Genomic DNA, 15095 nt, shown 5'->3' with positions numbered 1-15095 from the left:
ACCCGGCCTCCCGCATGCCCACTATACGCCCTCGCTCAAAGTCCGTCAACTGCACATACGGTTCACGTCCACGCTGTCGCGGCATGCTACCAGTGTTAAAGACTGCGATGGAGCTCCGTATGCCACGGCAAACTGGCTGACACTGACGGCGGCGGTGCACAAATGCTGTGCAGCTCGCGCCATTCGACGGCCAACACCGCGGTTCCTGGTGTGTCCGCTGTGCCGTGCGTGTGATCATTGCTTGTACAGCCCTCTCGCAGTGTCCGGAGCAAGTATGGTGGGTCTGACACACCGATGTCAATGTGTCCTTTTTTCCATTTCCAGGAGTGTATATACATTTCCACGTGTCGGCGAAAGTAGATCTGAAGTCGTAATAAATGCATTCGATGGTGTAATTGTTTTATTGCTGTGTCCACCGGAAAAATGTAAATTTTTCTTGTGCGCTGAAACGTACTTTGCATTTCGCGACTACATCGTCGAGAGGAATTTAATATGGACTCAAAATTTTGGTCTCGTTCGATTTATTTGATAAACTGGGAGCAGCACTGTTTTATTGTGTGCGCTGACGTGGGTCTTCGCGGCGCCTCCAACACACACCCCGGCAGAGACGGCGAGCTCACCTGTGGAAGGCGTACCGGTAGCGCTTGTCGTCGACGGGCACGAAGTCCATCATGAGCATGTAGTCGGCACAGGGGTCCAGCCCGAACAGCCGCGCCTGGAACGTCGGGAACATCCGCCTGCAACACGCACACACACACACCTACATATACAACCTGCTACGCTTTGGCCGCCTCTCGTTCTCCTTCATTTATGCAACCGACGGCATCTTTATTACGTCCACAGTCTAGTACCTGCTTAGTGTGGGCGCAGTGATAAGGCATACAAAATTTTGGAGTTCTGAGGAGAAATAAAACTTTTTCATGTGTGAAAGATGTCATAGGTTTCCCCGGTAACGCTCCACCAAGATTTTCACGCTTGTTATGTTCAGAGACGGTCTTCAAACAGCCATTTCTTTCTGAGGACGGGGGAGGGGAGGGGGGGGGGGGATGAAGTGTTTGGTGTACGAGCGACTGGAAGACACTCCAGATGAGCGGACTGCTCCATTCGGTGAAGCTGCAGAGATTACTCGTGCAATATCTTGTTGTTTTGAGTGTGTTAGACAATCATTAGCACACAGGTCCCAGTTGTACATTAAATGTCGTGTAACTAGGGCCTCCCGTCGGGTAGACCGTTCGCCGGGTGCAAGCATTTCGATTTGACGCCACTTCGGCGGCTTTCGCGTCGATGAGGATGGTATGATGATGATAAGCACAACACAACACCCAGTCCCTGAGCGGAGAAAATCGACGACCAAGCCGGGAATCGAACCCGGGTCCTTGATTGACATTCTGTCGCGCTGACCACTCAGCTACCGGGGGCGGACAGTTGTACATTAATCTAAGCGTACAGTTTCAACAACGTTTCTGGAACAGTAATCGTTACATGGAAGTTTAACCGCCTCTCCGAACACAAGTGTCGAAGCATAAATTTTTCGATGCATTTCGCTTGAAATTGGATAAAGGGATTGAATCATAGTAAATTTTATAAAGAAACAGATTTTAGCAATCAAAGCCGACGATGACGTTTTTCGAAAAAGACTGTTGACACTTGTCGGTACAATGCAGAATCATGTGGACTCTTTGAACGTTCAAGCTAATGAGCCTGGCTTGCAGACACGTATCGGAAGTCTTGTTTTCGAGACAGAAAGTACTTCTAATATTCAAATTCTGGTAGCAAATAGAAATGAAATTCGAAAATCAATCTTCATTAGCGATAAGAAGTTCACCTGAAAAGAAGGAGCACGAATTCAAGATGAACCATTACAGAGAAACGTAAGTTGCAAATATGAGATGGAGATGAAGAGGTAGATACTTCCTACATTTTCGAAACCTGTTATCAAACAGTAGCCAAGATACTATAATACAGAGTATCTTCACAGACATGTGACTGGTTAGATTGCTTTTAGAGTAACATAAAACAGTGCATTACAACGGATCGCGCATGTTCAGCAGAAACAAGAGTAACATCATAAGTGTGTTTGCATGGCCATTTCCGCAGCAGCTGATAAAATTAGTTATTATTGCTTTTCCGTCTTGAGCTTGCTGCTATTCTCTTTAATTAAATAGCAGTAAGCTGTAAGCTCAAGACGGAAAACCAATAATAACTGAAAAATAACACAGATTATGTCCCAAGTAGAACTAATAGGATGTCTACTGTTCCCAAAATATAAATGATTTATCAGGAAGTATCAGCAACATTACCAAACTGTTTACCGACAATGATGTTGTGCATAAAAAGTATTGTTGTTGCAGGATCGTAAGGAATTCCACAAATTGTTGGACTAAATCTCCACTCTGTTTAATTAAAGATGGCTCCCGTTAAATGTGGATACTGCCCAAAATGAATAGGAAGCCCGACAGCATCCGACTACGATTTTAGAGGTGAACTTCTGGAGTTCGTCACATCGTTTCAATGGTTCACAGACAGTAGTAAGAAGCGATATGAAGAAGGAGGAACGCCAAAAATCAGTAGCTGGCAATGCGATCAGAAGACTGAGATTTGTTGAGAGTGACTATTCGAAATGATCTCAAATGGAATGATCAGATTACACAAGTAACGGGTAAGGCGAACTCTAGATTGCGGTTTACTGGTAGAATCCTGAAGCGATGCAGCTTACGTTAGTTCGTACAGTCTTGGAGTATTGTTCGTCTGTATGGGACCGTTACCAGTTGGGTCTGATTCATGAGATTGAGAAGGTCCAAAGAAAAGCGGCAAGATTCGTGACTGGTACATTTAGCCATCGCGAGAGCGTTACAAACCTCATAGAAAGTTTAAAGCGGGACACACTTGCAAATAGATGGCGCGCTAAACGGAAGGGTCTGCTCACTAAATTCCAAAATCCGATCTTCACAGAGGATGTAGAGCATATATTATTACCACCAACTTTCAAATCGCGCAATGATCACCGTTCAGAGATAAGGGAAATAAGAGGTCGTACTGAGGCGTTCAGACAGTCGTTTTTACCTCACGCGAACCGTGAGTGGAACAGAGGGGGGCAAATATGATTTTGGCGCTAATTGTGCCCTCCCCCACACACCGGTTTGTGGTTAGTGGAGTATGTATGTAGATATGAACAAGTAGAATACGGCCGGGAATTGAACCCGGGCCCACTGCATGGGATGCATGCACGTTACCACTTTTTTTTTTTTCTTTTGGGGTTTTGTTCGTAGTATTTGGTCGTGGCAGACGTCACATAACATCCGTTGAAGTTCGTTGTTGATCCATTCGCTCAGTTTTTTTTATTATTATTGTTATTACAGAGACCAGCCAGCTTTCTGACCGAACACATTGAGCTACCGCGCCGGTGGACACATCGATAGTATTTCCGATATAACGAGTGCCGATAATGATACATTTTTAAATATCGACATTGACGGATTCTGAGATATTTTTAAAAGTATCAACAGTCCTATTCTATACTGAAGGTTTCTTTATCCGAGGAAAGAGTAAGATGTCACTGGGTTGCATATAAGGAAATACGAATATGAGACAAAATCTGATAGGCCAAAGAAGCAGCATACGTGACTGCGCCCTGTGCAGAAACAGGTGGGGCACTGGTGCGGTGGAAAAAAGAAGGAAAGAAACACGCCTGTGACAGTTTCCCTTGACGCTTCTTGTTGATGGTCTTCCCTACTCTGTCAGGACTATTAGGCTGCTGTGTCGATTTTGCAGTTACTACCTTCATCTAGATGACATCACGGTAGTCACAGAAAAAGAAAACTAAGCATCCTCTTGCCCGAAAGTGGTTGAGTTTTGGCCTGTGAATCTATACGTTTCCGCCACTTGCCTCAGCCTTTTATCTTGGGGTTACAGTGAGACAGCCAGCAGTGGTTCATGGAGACTGGGTGGCTAAGGAAGTTGTGTGGACTAGCTCGACACAGCTGCAACATCATCCCGGCTGCACTGGCACTCGAGGAGTGTCCTGAACAAAACTCCGTACAAAATATTGAAAGCCGATTCCTGAGAAGATTTTCAGTTTTCCCGTTATTCCCTCGATTGGGTGATATGCCGGTCTTCGGGCGCCGGGCCTCCACTTCTCTTGCACTCCCTATTTCTTCACAATAATATATTCTGCTACTTCGTTCCTGGTCATTCTAACTTATCTCACCACACTGAAAATGTCTAGGTGCTACAGTCAGGAACAGCGCCTCCGCTACGGTCGGAGGTTCGAATCCTGCCTCGAGCATGGATGTGTGTGATGTACTTAGGTTAGTTAGGTTTAAGTAGTTCTAAGTTCTAGGGGACTGATAACCTTAGAAGTTAAGTCCCATGTGCTCAAAGCCTTTTTTTTATGTCTGTGCCACCTAACCAGACTGATGCGATGATGCACTGTCACCGTATACTTGCATAAACTTACAGTGCTGCTGCGTTCTTCCCCTTGCGATACATCAAGCGAATTACAGCACGACGTAATCAACGGGCTGCCCATTTTTGGTTTGCCTCCTCTACTGGCGTGCTACGGTGCTGTTACGAGGGAATTTCAGTGAGTATGAGAACTGCAGAGATGTCCGTACAAACATACAAGGATCTCGAGAGTACTGCCGGATCCAGCCGTCGAAGGTCCAGGACATTGTCGGCGAACAACCGTTCCACCGTTGTCAGGCGGTGCTGATGGAGAGATGTGTCTGCTGTGTGCTGGCAATGTTTTGGCCTTCCGGTTCAGAGGTCGGGCCTCGCCTCGCCGCGCTCGGTGACGGAGGTGGGTGCCTCTGCAGCCGTGACGAGGGGCAGCAGGAGCGTGTCCATCTGCTTCCGCCGGCCGCGCCTCTCTCATCTCGCGTTCTGCTTTAATCGAACTTCGTATTGGCTCCCACGCCCCACGCTCGTCAACTGGAAACTCAAACAATTATACAATACAAATGGCTCTAAGCACTATGGGACTTTATATCTGAGGTCATCAGTCCCCTAGAACTTAGAACTACTTAAACCTAACTAACGTAAGCACTTCACAAACATGACCGAGGCCGGATTCGAACCCGCGACCTTAGCAGCCACGCGGTTCCGGACTGAAGCGCCTGGAACCGCTCGACCACAGCGGCTGGCAGTTAAATTATCAGTCATGTCTGTCAGAAAATTATTAAGTGGTTCTCTGCAAATGGACTCTAGCTAAATTTTGAGAAAACACAGTTTATAGAATTCTGTGTAGTAAACGGCGTAATACCACTGATGTATATAACGTGTTAGAAAAAGCTATGGCCAAACTTTCAGGAAACATTCCTCACACACAAAGAAAGAAAATATGTTATGTGGACATGTGTCCGGAAACGCTTACTTTCCATGTTAGAGCTCATTTTATTACTTCTCTTCAAATCACATTAATCATGGAATGGAGACACACAGCAACAGAACGTACCAGCGTGACTTCAAACACTTTGTTACAGGAAATATTCAAAATGTCCTCCGTTAGCGAGGATACATGCATCCACCCTCCGTCACATGGAATCCCTGATGCGCTGATGCAGCACTGGAGAATGGCGTATTGTATCACAGCCATCGACAATACGAGCACGAAGAGTGTCTACATTTGGTACTGGGGTTGCGTAGACAAGAGCTTTCAAATGCCCCCATAAATTAAAGTCAAGAGGGCTGAGGTCAGGAGAGCGTGGAGGCCATGGAATTGGTCCGCCTCTACCAATCCATCGGTCACCGAATCTGTTGTTGAGAAGCGTACGAACACTTCGACTGAAATGTGCAGGAGCTCCATCGTGCATGAACCACATGTTGTGCCGTACTTGTAAAGGCACATGTTCTAGCAGCACAGGTAGAGTATCCCGTATGAAATCATGATAACGTGCTCCATTGAGCGTAGGTGGAAGAACATGGGGCCCAATCAAGACATCACCAACAATGCCTGCCCAAACGTTCACAGAAAATCTGTGTTGATGACGTGATTGCACAACTGCTTGCGGATTCTCGTCAGCCCACACATGTTGATTGTGAAAATATACAATTTAGAATGAAGCCGCATCCGTAAAGAGAACATTTGCACTGAAATGAGGATTGACATGAACCATTCGCAGAAGTGTACCCGTGGAGGCCAATCAGCTGCTGATAGTGCCTGCACACGCTGTACATGGTACGGAAACAACTGGTTCTCCCGTAGCACTCTCTATACTGTGACGTGGTCAATGTTACCTTGTACAGCAGCAACTTGTCTGACGCTGACATTAGGGTTATCGCCAACTGCACGAACAACTGACTCGTCCATTGCAGGTGTCCTCGTCGTTCTAGGTCTTCCCCAGTCTCGAGTCGTAGACTGGAATGTTCCGTGCTCCCTAAGACGCCGATCAATTGCTTCGAACGTCTTCCTGTCGGGACACCTTCGTTCTGGAAATCTGTCTCGATACAAACGTACCGCGCCACGGCTATTGCCCCGTGCTAATCCACACATCAAATGGGCATCTGCCAACTCCGCATTTGTAAACATTGCACTGATTGCAAAACCACGTTTGTGATCAACACCAACCTGTTGATGCTACGTACTGATGTGCTTGATGCTAGTACTGTAGAGCAATGAGTCACATGTCAACACAAGCACCGAAGTCAACATTACCTTCCTTCAATTGGGCCAACTGGCTGTGAATCGAGGAAGTACAGTACATACTGACGAAACTAAAATGAGCTCGAACATGGAAATTAAGCGTTTCCGGACACATGTCCATATAACATCTTTTCTGTATTTGTGTATGAGGAATGTTTCCTGAAAGTTCGGCCGTACCTTTTTGTAACACGCTGTATACACTATGAAAATAAGTCTGTTTCTAAGGCAGAATACTCATAATTTCTGGGTGTGTGCATTCATGAGAAAGTGTATTTGAAGAAACACGTCGATGATCTGCTGAAACGGTTAGGTTCAGCTACTCATGCTATTTGGGTTATTGCAAATTTTGGTGATAATTAAATGTCAGTAAATTAACATACTATGCCTGTTTTCATTCACTGCTTTCATATGGCATATTTTGGGGAAATTCGTGGTTAAGAGAGAAGGTATTCATTGCACGTAAGTGTGTAATCAGAATAACAGCTGGAGGCCACCCAAGACAACCTTTATTTAAGGAACTAGGTGTATTCACAGTCCCTTCGCAATACATACATTCACTTATGAAATCGATCATTAATAACTCATTCCAATTCAAAAATAATCGCGAAGTGCATAGCTACAACACTAGAAGAAGGGATGATCTTCACTGTTCTGGATTAAAGCTCACTTTGCCCAGAAAGGGGTGAATTATGCTGCCACAAAAGTGTCTGGTCATTGGCCAAATAGTATTAAAACTCTGACAGGTGGCCAACCAACATTTAAAAGAAAAGTAATAGAATTTTTGAATGACAGCACCTTCTACTGAATAGGAAGGTTCTTAGATATAAAGTAGTAACTGAAAAAAAATAAAAAGAAAAAGAAAAAATTATTGTGTCTAACGAAAACTTATGCTAATGTGAGACGTTCCACATCATTACGAAACGTCGCTTTCATGATGCTAAGGGAATGTGCTGAGGTCATCGGTCCCTAGAGTTACACACTACTTAAACTAACTTATGCTAAGAACAACACACACACCCATGCCCCAGGGAGGACTCGAACCTCCGGCGGGAGGGGCCGCGCAATCCGTGACATGGCGCCTCAAACCACGCGGCTTACCGTTTACATACCTGTGTGTTTGGATACGCATGCCTATACCAGTTTCCTTGGCGCTTCAGTGTATGAGGAACAGCAGAGCCCTATGACACTCGGCGAACGCAAGGTATCACTTCACCTACACTCCATTTCTTTCAGTCACTTGCTCTTAACTGTGATGTTTCGGAAGCAACCACGAATCCAGTCGCACGACTGATACGACATTCTAAAGCCACAAAATTTCATTAGAAATCGCCTGTGAAGAGCGGGGTCAAAAACTGGAAAGCTAAAAATACGGAATCAATTTCAGATCCTCTAGGAGGAAAACGTTAGCGTACGAATCGTTAGAAAGTGAGTCGGTAGAGTTCTGCACTACTGGTCAATAAAATTGCTTCAGCACGAAGATGACGTGCTACAGACGCAAAATTTAACCGACAGGAAGAAGATGCTGTGATATGCAAATGATTAGCTTTTCAGACCATTCCCAAGAGGTTGGCGCCGGTGGCGACACCTACAACGTGCTGACATGAGGAACGCTCCCAACCGATTTCTCATACACCAACAGCAGTTGACCGACGTTGCGTGGTGAAACGTTGCTCAAATGGCTTGGTTCAAATGGCTCTGAGCGCTATGGGACTTAACTTCTGAGGTCATCAGTCCGCTATAACTTAGAACTACTTAAACCTAACTAACCTAAGGACATGACACACATCCATGCCCGAGGCAGGATTCGAACCTGTAACCCTAGCGGTCGCACCGTTCCGGACTGAGCGCCTAGAACCGCTCGGCCACTCCTGCCGGCGGAACGTTGTTGTGATGCCTCGTGTAAGGAGGAGAAATGCGTACCATCACGTTTCCGACTTTGATGAAGGTCGGATTGTAGCCTATCGCGATTGCGGTTTATCGTATCGCGACACTGCTGCTCGCGTTGGTCGAGATCCAATGACTGTTAGCAGAATATGGAATCGGTGGGTTCATGAGGGTAATACGGAACGCCGTGCTGGATCCCAACGGCCTCGTATCACTATCAGTCGAGATGACAGGCATCTTATCCACATGGCTGTAACGGATCGTGCAGCCACGTCTCGATCCCTGACTCAAGAGATGGGGACGCTGGCAAGACAACAACCATCTGCACGAACAGTTCGACGACGTTTGCAGCAGCACGGACTGTCAGCTCGGAGACCGTGGCTGCGGTTACCCTCGACGCTGCATCACAGACAGGAGCGCCTGCGATCGTGTACTCAACGACGAACCTGAGTGCACGAATGGCAAACCGTCATTTTTTCGGATGAATCCAGGTTCTGTTTACAGCATCGTGATGGTCGCATACGAGTTTGGCGACGTCGCGGTGAACGCACATTGGGAGCGTGGATTCATCATCGCCATACTGGCAAATCAGCTGGCAGGATGGTATGGGGTGCCATTGCTTACAGGTCACGGTCACCTTCGTTCAAATTGACGGCACTTTGAACAGTGGACGTTGCATTTCAGATATTTACGACCCGTAGCTCTAACCTCCATTCGATCCCTGCGAAACCCTACATTTCAGCAGGATAATGCATGACCGCATGTTGCAGCTCCTGTACGAGTCTTTCTGGATACAGAAAATGTTCGACTGCTGCGCTGGCCAGCACTTTCTCCAGATCTCTCGCGAAATGAAAACGTCTGGTCAATGGTGGCCGATCAACTGGCTCGTCACAAGACGCCAGTAACTACTCTTGATGAACTGTGGGATCGTGTTGAAGCTGCATGGGAAGCTGTACCTGTACTCGCCATCCAAGCTCTGTTTGACTCAATGCCCAGGCGTATCAAGGCCGTTATTACGACCAGAGGTGGTTGTTCTGGGGATTTATTTCTCAGGATCTATGCACCCAAGTTGCGTGAAAATGTAATCTGATGTCAGTTCTAGTATAATATATTGGTCCAATGAATACCCGTTTATCATCTGCATTTCTTCTTGGTGTAGGAATTTTAATGGCCAGTAGTGTATGAGGATTGAATTCAGAAGCTGCTGACGCTGCGCAGTAAGTGCGTTAGTATGCATGAAAATTATGCTGGAAGTAGACAAAGAACAAGGCTATCATGTAAAAACACAGTTGTGCTGTTTTTTGGTTTTTATTTCGTTTTAGAACGGTGAAGACGCTCCTCGTACAAGACTGACGTCGCGAGGTACCTGTTTTGCTGACTCCCTATTTCGCTGACGCCTGTCGCTAAGAGGCCCACTGGCTGCCCGGCTGGAGGGGGCGGCGCGGCTGGAGGGGGCGGCGCGGCTGGAGCGGACGGGCTTCCAGCGCCGGCGGCGAGTGATGGCTAGCCTCGGCGGCAGCAGCGGCCGGACGGCCACCCACAGCGGCTCTCCCCACATCCCTATGTTCCCACTGCTTTCTGGAGTTTGTAGTGCTACTTGCATTACGTAACCATTACGGCGCCTCACCTCAACCTCTCCATACCAGCAATATTCTACTGTGTTTCTGTAGAATGGTTAACATTTCTGTGACAACATTCAGACTTGATTTCATTAATGTAGAGGTACTTCGGTACATCGATGTGTTTCTATTGCAATGATATTATTCTTATGTGTATTCTCTCTTTTGTTACTATGATCTTTGACGTGCTTGTAACTCCTGATTTCTGGGCGCGTAAGCGGTTACTAGAGAGTCGGACCTTGAAAAAGTCAAGTCTTGGTCGTCATGTTGGAAAGACGCATGTTGTAGTCAGCTTATAAAATGTGAACTTTAACAGTCAGGAAGATGTTTTCAAGTATGTTTTGTATTGTGAAGTGAGGTTTTGCGTGTTACGTGATACTGCAATAAAAGCAATAAAAAAGAAGTGTAACTTAAATTCGTAATGATGATCACTTTTTTACATCACCGTTGCCCTGCAAAAGCGTAATCTTCAAGAATGATTTGTGATGCTCATCTATAAAAGTTTTGAATATAGCAGATAAAACCTAGGCCTCTTTGCATCCGAGCTAGGAATCATCAGCACTAGATTTTCGACGATTGAGCCATCATTTTACAACGAGACCAGCTTGGGAAACACGTAATGATGAGTGCCTAGTTTATTCATTATTACATGAAATGACTTTATTAACTGTGCTCTAATGACACCTGCCACTCAATAACTTTGTTGTTGCCCGAAAATGCAGTATTTAGCAGCGTGAGTGACACCACAATCATTATAAATTTTGATCTTTGTTGTGGTATGGTTATTAGAAGTTGGATTGTAGTTTTGACGGCTTTTCAATCCCTGTTTCAGTCTATTGCATGCCATGTCTACACATTTATGGGCTTGGTAAGAAAAAAAATCGACTTCAAAAATTTCTGGGAACAACTATCTACAAAATATTCCCCGTTTCCGTTGTAGCGTCTCCTCTATATCAGTAAGTAGCATTCAAATTTGTAAATCGTACTCAATTTTACCCATTATTTGCAGTGTTTCTTCCCTGACTGTATTACTTTCGTAATAATGAAGGACAACCGCCTTCAGCCACAAATCGTAATTTTATTAAAATGCACGATGCATTCCGACTCCTGGAGGCTCATCTTCAGGTACTTGGAGAAAAAAAAAAAGGTTCAAATCGCTCTGAGCACTATGGGACTTAACTTCTGAGGTCATCAGTCGTCTAGAACTTAGAACTACTTAAACCTAACTAACCTAGGGGCATCACACACACCCATGCCCGAGGCAGGATTCGAACCTGCGACCATAGCGGTCGCTCGGTTCTAGACTGTAGCGCCTAGAACCGTAAGGCCACTCCACTCGCAGCCGAGCGGTTCTAGGCGCTACAGTCGGCTGGAAGACTTTGTAAGTTATAGAACCCGATACGTTATCCTCGACAGCGAGCGTTCATCAGAGACAAGGGTATCGTCGGGAGTAGCCGAGGATGTGTGACAGGACCGCCGTTGTTCTCTGCACACGTGAATGATTTGACGCACGGGGTGGGCAGTAATCTGCAGTTGTTTGCTGGCGATACTGTAGTATATTGTGAGAGGACGAAGTTGAGTGACTGCAGGAGGATACAAGATGACGTGACAAAATTTCCAGACGGTGTGATGAATGACAGCTAATCCTAAACATGAAAAAAATGTAAGTTAATGGGAATAAGTAGGAAAAACAGCCCCGTAATGCTCGGATACAGATTAGTAGTGTCCTGCCTGACACAGTCACGTGGTTTCAACAACTGGGTGTAATGCTGCATGTGAGGAGTGTGGCAGGGAAGGGAAATGCTCGACTCCTGTCTATTGGGAGGGGTTTAGGAAAGAGTGGTTCATCTGTAAAGGAGATCGCATATACGACGCTGGTACGACCTGTTCTTGAGTGCTGCTCTAGTGATTGGGATCCGTAGCAAATCAGGTTAATAGAAGACATCGGAACAAGTCAGTTGCTGTCTACTCCATTTGTTACCGATCGGTTTGAATAACACATCATCGTTACGGAGATGCTTCGGGAACTCAAATGGGACTCCATGGAGGGAAGGCGACGTTCTTTCCGAGGAGCACTATTCAGAAAATTTAAAGATCCAGCATTTGAAGTTGACTATCAAACGAATCTACTGCCGCTAACATACACAGCGCCGGCCGTTGTGACCGAGCGGTTCTAGGCGCTTCAGTCGGGAACCGCGCTGCTGCAACGGTCGCAGGTTCGAATCCTGCCTCGGATGTGTGTGATGTCCTTAGGTTAGTTAGGTTTAAGTAGTTCTAAGTCCAGGGGACTGATGACCTCAGATGTTAAGTCCTATAGTTGTCAGAGCCATTTGAACCATATTTGAACCGTTTTGAACCATACACAGCGCGTAATAACCACAAAGCTACACGAAATTAGGGCTCATATGGAGACATATACACAGTCGTTTTTCTTTCGTTCTCTTTGCGAGCGGAACAGTTAGTAGTGGTTCAGGATACCCTCCGACACACGCCGCACGGTGGCTTGTGAAATATCTATGTAGATGTAGATTAGTTCAGAAAAATCTACGCACACGGGAAAAACTAAACATCTTTATTGAAAATAACAATAAATACAGGACGCAGTAAACCCTCTCAAAAAAATGGCTCCGAGCACTATGGGACTTAACTTCTTAGGTCATCAGTCCCCTAGAACTTAGAACTACTTAAACCTAGCTAATGTAAGGACATGACACACATTCATACCCGAGGCAGGATTCGAACCTGCGACGGTAGCGGTCGCGCGGTTCCAGACTGTAGCGCCTAGAACCGCTCGGCCACTCTGGCCGGCTACACTCTCTCAGTTACAAGTAATACATGTATGGTGAATTCGCAAGATACTGTGAAACACAGGGTAAAAGAGGCGCTACTTCCAGAGGTTTCAATTGATGTTGAGTCCCGAACGGCGAAAGACTTTAAATGAAACATTGAAAATCATGACTACGACAGTGAAACGACGGTAATTTGGTCGGTAGGTTTCTAAATTTTACTCCAAAGAAACCGTATACCAGGGCCAGCGCTTACTTGTTTGGCCTAGAAGAAGAGAGAAAAATGTACATACTACACCGCTCCCCTCGTCTCATAAACCTCAGAAAGAGCCACGCCACATATTACCAGACAAGAGCTGGCGTTAACCTAGCAGACATGAGCAAATGTTCGTTTCTCTTTTGCCACTCCGATTATTTCCTCGAAAGCGTCTTAACTCTTGCCCCGACATTGGTAAACACTTTAGGTGCCGGTACGTCTGCTGTAGGGCGTAATTTCCTACTTAATCAGCAGGCTGTGAACTCTTGACAGGGGATAAAGGATGACCGTCAATTTCTGAGCTGTCTTTTCGAGACTGCTGCCATGGCAGCTGTTAATAAGTGAAGTGTCCCGCCCGGCGCGTACTGCCAAAAACGAACAATGATGAATGCCGGCCGAGCTAGTAAAGCGACAGCCGAGGGCAGAAGGTTCTGCCGAGACTCTGCTGTACACACTACGTGAGCTTTCTTGTCTGCAGAGCGGTATTCGCACGTGAAACTCGGCCATCCGAATATTACCATTTACGAACGAAGAATTACAATTTCAATAAGATCTTGTTCCTTGACCTGCTCAGAGCGGTATCGAATTGTCTACCTAGACACTGTTAAAAGAAGTTAATTACGAGGATGACTGAAGTTACTTCTCCCTACACTAGAATTGCTGGCGCAAAACAGTCCGAACCGACTTATGGTCACAGCCGGCAGATGTCTCAGTCTAAGTACCATTAGTGAGAATACGCCGGCACCTTCCCAAGTTCCTTTTATTAATCTGCCTCTTTGTCGGTTTGCATTTTCATATTAACAGGATTAGGAAAGGAGTCAGAAGTGCAGCCATAGATTATCATTTATCAAATATGCAAACCCAAAGAATACTATGACACGCTTCTTCTTGAGAAGTTGATTATATTCGTGAAAATTTAGCAAGTGGAAAAAGCCAATGAACAATTTTGTAAAGTAAAAAGATATGACAGGGTTCTGACAGATCTCCCCCCAATGATTTTTGGTTTTGTTCTCTTGATATTTGCTCTAATGGGCACAGAAGAAGAAGAAGAAGAAGAAGAAGAAGAAGAAGAAAAGAGAGGTTAGAGGATCTTTTGCCGGGACATACAGACTGCGTCAGTTTGACGTCCAATTAAGACAGAGATAACTGATGTAGCCTCTCGACATAGGCACCACTACACCACTCTAGTGTTACAGACATGAACAACATCTCTGAAACATCATAGCAGTTATTTGTTTGTGGCGAAGTCTATGGTGGGTGTCGTCGAAAGCTCCAGGTTTTCCCCATATCTGATGTGGCAAGAATTCCTTTTTTTGTATACGCGGAGCTTTTGAAAATAAGTTCCAGTTTTAAATATGGCCGCAATAACTTGGCTGCTCCTGTACTGCACAAGCTCGCAAACCACTTTGAACTGTTTGGTATCAACAAACGCCATTACGGTGGCTTTCTCTACACGCACGTTTATTTACACGTGTTTAAAGCGGGCCAAGCGATTGAAAATGCCACCGCTTGTAAAATATATGTTGTTAGTTTATTCTTAAATGGAAGTTAGATTAAAGCTGCCGATATTCATCGGCTCATTAGTGAAATGTATGGTGAAACGGTACGAACGCTGGAAAGGTCATAAAATGGTATAGGACATTTAAAGATGGCCGAACAAATACGAATGATGAGGACCTAAGTCGGCGACCGACAGTCATTAGTGATGACCTGGTGCAGAAAGTCGATGAAAAAATTGCAGAAGACAAATGCTAAACAATTTAGCTACTGTCTCGTGTTCTGTACGAAACTTTGCCACAACTCGTACAGTATCGTAAGTTAAGCCCACGATTGGATCCAAAAATGCTGGCTGACTTGTACAGAATCGATAGCTCAACCAATGCAATGACTGTCTTCCAGAGGTACTGTGT

General features: G+C 45.5%; 1 protein-coding gene across 1 annotated transcript in view; it reads right to left on the bottom strand.

The window, feature by feature from the left end:
- The window catches only part of LOC126285273 (T-box transcription factor TBX1-like), a 431754-nt gene that overhangs the window by 160945 nt on the left and 255714 nt on the right, over positions 1 to 15095 (bottom strand). Inside the window, exon 4 of the mRNA XM_049984563.1 lies at positions 621 to 737. Within this exon, the coding sequence (XP_049840520.1) occupies positions 621 to 737 (117 nt within the window). The remainder of the gene's footprint in view (positions 1 to 620; positions 738 to 15095) is intronic.

Source organism: Schistocerca gregaria, chromosome 8 (assembly GCF_023897955.1).
Source record: "Schistocerca gregaria isolate iqSchGreg1 chromosome 8, iqSchGreg1.2, whole genome shotgun sequence".
NCBI lineage: Eukaryota > Metazoa > Arthropoda > Insecta > Orthoptera > Acrididae > Schistocerca > Schistocerca gregaria.
The sequence above is the reverse complement of the archived record's forward strand: the minus strand, read 5'-3'. Positions and strand labels throughout refer to the sequence as shown.